General features: G+C 34.6%; 1 protein-coding gene across 1 annotated transcript; it reads right to left on the reverse strand.

Moving 5' to 3' along the window:
• Positions 1-3,315: 3,315 nt before the first annotated feature.
• Positions 3,316-4,578, reverse strand: LOC143601963 (GDSL esterase/lipase At3g48460-like). The gene is made up of 2 exons (XM_077079230.1): positions 4,126-4,578; positions 3,316-3,924 (listed from the first exon to the last, which is right to left on the reverse strand). Exons 1-2 carry the CDS (start codon positions 4,576-4,578, stop codon positions 3,316-3,318), a joined length of 1,062 nt encoding a protein of 353 aa, XP_076935345.1.
• Between the last annotated feature and the right edge of the window lie 1,269 nt (positions 4,579-5,847).

Below are 5,847 nucleotides of genomic sequence, written 5' to 3' on the forward strand. Positions count from 1 at the left end.
CAATTTTCAGGTATTGAGTTGGATGATTTTGTGGATATATCATCGCAACTAATTCAGCCACTTGAAGATTTCTTCGCTCATGTCTTCCTTATGGTGGTTTGTTCACGCGCGTATTGAAAATTTAGTTATAAAAAATAACTTATTCACTCACTTTGACCTTTTAGGTCAACCACATTGGGTTTATAGCTTTATATGAATAAATGGAACGAATTTTTAAAAAACCTTTAGAAACACTAATTTATCCTTTCCACTTTGTATGTATACAACACCTAGAGAAATATCATTAAACTATTATGAGATTCACATCAAATATAGAAATGTTTGAAGTTGTTGAAATACATGCATGCTTCCAATTCGTTATCAAACATACACACGAATTTGTTCGTTAACTTGTTTTTTTGTTTATGTTTCATGTTATACATTGAGAATGATGGATATGGGCCGTATATTCAATTGTGGGCTAAAAGGGTTGCTACTGATTGGTCTTAAGTTGGGCCTAGCACTTATCGTCTGTTAAATGGACTCGCGTGTTGGATACATATAAGAGAAAGAGAGACGTTATAAGTGTGCAACATCATCTTCTCTATTTTTTCAGTTTCTTATTCTTAGCGATTAACGGTTACAGTTCCCTTCTTCTTTCTGATCAGATTTTGTATTAAGTTCTTGGTCTTCATTAGATTAGTATGATGTTAGTCTTTGTTTGAATCGGTAGATGCTGTTCTTTGGGTTGTTATTTTGTAATTCTTCGATTAGATCAATTCTTGTTTTGTTGTATTTGGATTTGTAAAACTCTTAATTGAAATCATTATGGTTTTGTGACAGAAGTGTTAGGTTTGACTTTAAAAAGTTAATATGACCTTAGTCAAATGTATTGTTATTTAGTAGTGAAAAAAATGATACATTGTTGATGCATACATTTGCAAGAAGATGAAAAGATCAGAAAAATAGACTTGCAATGCTTAGAGAAGTATCTGAACTTCCTAGAGGTATAATTGACCTCTCAGTTTTGCGATTTTTTTTAAGTAGTAGCTTTAATATTTAAAAAATAGCTTTTAGGTATCTGACAATGTAGCATATTGGATTTAGGTGTCTAGCCATCTAAGATGGCTGGATTGAATTCCTCTCTTTTATTGGCAATCCACATAAATGACGACGTGTAACTGTATGGTGACTGCATTAGCCATTTGAGATGGCTAGATCCAACTTTATCCTCTTACAGTCTTACACACCATTCTGACACGTGACACCTATTAACCTTTTGAATATTTATGAAATCACAAATTGTTCAATTACAATGAGAGATATAAATACAATAAAAATAACTAATATCTGTGGATACCATTAAATACAAATTATATGCAAGCTAATTGTGTGGAGACAATCACTTTAATATATTGACTAAACATGATTTGCTATTTCATAATCAATTGATTTGATCACAATCCTTAATATGCTCTTGCAAGATGGACGGTCATAGGATAAATCCAATCTTGGATAGAAGTGGATGATTATGATATTTAAGAAATATAAGAAGTTGAAGATGCAAATGGAGATGAAGCCAAAGTAAAAATTTGTTTTGTGAGCTTTTTTTTAGGGTGAATGAAACAAAAGTAGGTTATAAAAGGTGGGGTTCGCCGGAAGAATGATGGTTGCGGCGGTGATAGGGTAGTAGGTTTTGCAAAACCTAATTGATATAGACAAAGAAGTAGTTGTATTTGAAGAAGTAACCATTGCAATGGTGATGTATGTAGAGGTGTTTTTTTAAGGGATTTTGATAGAGATGATGGGATCATCGTGCCCGAAAAAGAAATATAGATGTTGTCGGAAAAGAAATTTAGGGGTGGTGGACGTGGTTTGCAGGCTTTAGGGGTGGTGGACGGTGGTTTGCAGGCTAATAGGATCAAAAGTTTTCTCGATGAAGATATGAGCTCTGATATCATATTAACGTTTTGAATATTTATGAAACCACAAATTGTTCAATTACGATGAGAGATATAAATACAATACAATAACTAATATCTATGGATACTATTAAATACAAATTATATGCAAGCTAATTGTGTGGAGACAATCACTCCAATATATTAACCAAACATGATTTGCTCTTTCATAATCAATTGATTTGATCACAATTCTTAATAACACCATCATATAAGACCAGCCATTTGAGATAGACGGATTCATTTCCAATCATGACAACCTCTCACGGGTGATATCTCTTATGTTAATGGGGTTGTTCATCATAAAGGCCATTAATAAATAGGTGTGGCGTTATTTGAATGGAATTGATAAGTCTAAGTGGACGTTAATTCATGATAATGACAATCGTCGTCAGGGTAACCTGACAACAAACATGTCCGAGTGTCTAAACCATGTGATACAATAAGGTAGATTGCTCCCTATAAAGGCATGCATTCATTACACGTTACAAAGGGACGTGGTTCAATATGTCAGGCACCATGAGATTGCGCAGCTTTACCCCCACTCATATGGAGGGCTTTCAGTTGACGTGATGGTCGTTCCAGAGAACACATGGTATTCTTATATGAGACTACTCTCATTCACAATCTAATCCAACCCAACCTAATTTTTTATTAAAAAATTAATTTATCTTTCATCCACATGCACAATCCAACCAAACTCAATTTTTCACTCTCATTAGCAACCCAACCTAAACCAATTTTTAACTAAATTAATAAGCTTTACAGTTATTTTAAATTTTTAATTATATAAATGTTATTACAAATATTAAAATAATTGTTTTATATCAAAACTGTTAAATTATTTATCTTCATTATAAAATTTTATGAATTTTTTTTATTTATTTGAAAAGAGAATATAAAAAAAAGAATCGAAAATAGATATTAAACATGTTCATAATATCCACTACAAAAAGAGGATTTTCTTTTTTCAATACATACAGTTTATGTAATCTAGATAATGTGATGATAGTTAAATAATAGTTATAGTTAACAAAAGTATATATATCAACTCAATAGTTTCATGCCATATATCAAAATAGTTGAAGGTTTATTTTATATACATTTAAGATTTACGATTAAGATATAGGATGCTTTTTTTTTCGTACACTTTTTTTCTTTTTCTAATAACCATACATTCACTTTTAGTTTTGAAACATAAATTACACCGAAAGACAATTTACTATGAATTATTTTTTTCTTCATGGACGAAGTGTATGAAAACCAGGACCTTTTCGATATCATCACCCTTCAGATTCTGTGATTTTTTTCAATAGATAGGGGAACGAAGGTTGAGCAAACGCGCAGCCAAGAAACAATCTTGACACCACCCTATTCAACCCTTGCTGGGACCTACCTCTTCACCATCCCAACTCATATACCGCGAAGGATGTTTGCACGACGTCGTACCAAGAGCACCACACGTGCTCCTCGGATCTAGAATAAAGTTGTATGCTCCACCTCTACTTCCGCAGCACGTTTCAAACCGCTTAACAAAACCATATTTTAAGGCATTTTGATAGACCTCATGGTAAGCATGCCAATCATCACCATACACAATTACAGCATTTGAAAACTTTTTTCGGAGGTCATGTAGTTTGGCTTGTAGTACCATGTTATGGTGGTAGCTTTCTTTGTTCTTAATTGCCACACAACCGATCTGGTCGAGTTTGGTTGGAGGGGGGTTGAGTATGAACGAAATTGGGAAACAACCGGTCGCAGGTAAACCTTGTACAACAATGTACTTTGCTCCCATCTTCAAAAGTTGTTTTACAACTTCTGTTTCGTACTTTATGGCTAGCTTTCGAATAGTTTTGGTACAAAGGTTAGATCCAGTAATGTAATTATAATCTTTTGTTGACATCTCACCGATCCAAACTAATGCACGGTCAAACACGACCTTGCATTCAGACGGGGTTGTAACGGCGTCTTTACAACCAGAACTCTGTATTAGAGAAAATATATTAGTTAAAGTTTATTACAATATTTACATCATAATAATCGGAACCATGTATTAGAGAGAATATGTTAGTTAACGCTTATTGTAATATTTTAATCATAATTAGGAGATATGATTTGATTATATTTATTTCATAATTATGATTTTATATAGTTAATTAACTTGCTAGGTTTTATAATTTTGTACCTTGATGTAGTCTTTGAACCAAGCTAGTTGTGTTGTAAGTGATTGAGGGACGGTGTCCAATGTGATGTTGTTTTTCAAAAAGAACAAAAACGGGATGGCAGTGCAGCCAGCGACATCAAAGTTGACGTTGTGAGTGGTGTCAGCTTTTTTGTTAAGGTAAGGTGGGAAGTAGGATAAGTTGAGTGATTCGGCTATGAAGTCAATGACTAGACGACCGTCAAAGTATCGGTTGGTGGGGCGGTGGAAAAACGTGTGGTCGTAAGGGTGGCTGTTGACATGGGGGAAGATCGATGGTCTAGTGGTGGCGTTGAAGTTGCCAGTGTCGGTATACGAGTCTCCAAATACGTAGACTTTCTTGAATGGACGAGATTGTGGAATAGATAGGTATATATGGGAGTCAAGAATTATGAAAATGCAAAGTGTAACAAGGCTAATATTTATAAAAGAAGACATGTTTAATTTGTTTGTTATTAGATGTTCAACTTTGGTTATACATAAGGAGTTTTTATACATGGTTGGTTGATTTTCATTAATTATCAATGTACTTACCAAGCTTTTGGAACATGCATTGTTAGGAAAATAATCAGAAGTGGTCCTATAATGTAATCTAGAACATTTGGGCGTATAACGTCATGATACAATAGCAAAGTACCCTTAATTATTATATTTATATATAACAATTGACAAGTTTGATGCCGCTGAGGGCACCATACTTGTCAATTGTATTTTTGTAGCGAAATGATGAAAGCCGACCAAACGTCAATTTGGTGGTTTTTGTTTGATTGGTTTCCGGTACCGTAACAAACATGATAGAAACCGACTGATTTCGTCTAGACTCATCGCCTCAACGTCTGGGACCGACAACGCTCGAGTTTTACCAACGCCCAAGTTTACCGATGGACACCACTGATTCGTGCACCTCAATATATATATATTATCCGTTTTTTTCGCTATGGTACCGTAACGAAAGCTGACCAAATGGCAATATTTTCCGGTATCCTAACGAACGTCATGGAAACTGATCGAATTCACGTAGAATTACCACATTTTGTTTTAAATCTAGTACCGTAGCGCACGTAACGAAAACCAAATGAATGCAAAGATTTTTTTATAGCTTCGATGCTGTAATGAACGTGATAGAAACCGGTCGAATTTGCTTACACTCGATGTCTCAACGTCCGAGATTAACAACACTCGGGGTCTTCCCAATGTCCGGGTTTTATTGACTGATACCACCCATTAGTCCACCTCAATTTCATATTTTTTTTGTTTTATGTTTAGGTTTTTATTCCAATATCTTAACACACGACACCAAAACCGATTGAATTCGAGTCGACTTATCGCCTCAATGCTAGGACCGACGACACTTGAATTTTACCAACCTGCCCGACGCAACGCGCCGGGTAAAACCCTAGTTACATATAACTAGTATTTAGACCCGGCGCGTTGCGTCGACTGGTCCATGAAACCGAAAACACAATCTTATCACTTATTTGCTTTGAGAACGCATCTCAAATGACATCAAGAACCATTCAATGAAGTACGTAACTCTTAAAACTTTAAAGTATACTTGGAATCCCAAACAATCCAATATTGTTGACACAAAAGTATACCTAAAAGCCCAAACAAAAAAACAAAGCAATGGTTATATTCTACCAAAGGTGAGGGACTTTCCTCAATAAACATACCACAAAATCACTCACAAAACATCAACTAATTCAT

This window comes from Bidens hawaiensis, unplaced genomic scaffold, assembly GCF_021521415.1.
Source record: "Bidens hawaiensis isolate Kalapana, Puna unplaced genomic scaffold, B.hawaiensis_p1.1 tig00057679_1, whole genome shotgun sequence".
Taxonomy (NCBI): Eukaryota; Viridiplantae; Streptophyta; class Magnoliopsida; order Asterales; family Asteraceae; genus Bidens; species Bidens hawaiensis.

Bases quoted from the DNA above. Each gene is read 5' to 3' on its own strand.
- LOC143601963 (XM_077079230.1), bottom strand. From the start codon at position 4,578: ATGTCTTCTTTTATAAATATTAGCCTTGTTACACTTTGCATTTTCATA. The intron at 3,925-4,125 runs GTACAAAATTAT...TCTCTAATACAG, and splicing joins GGTTCAAAGACTACATCAAG to AGTTCTGGTTGTAAAGACGC.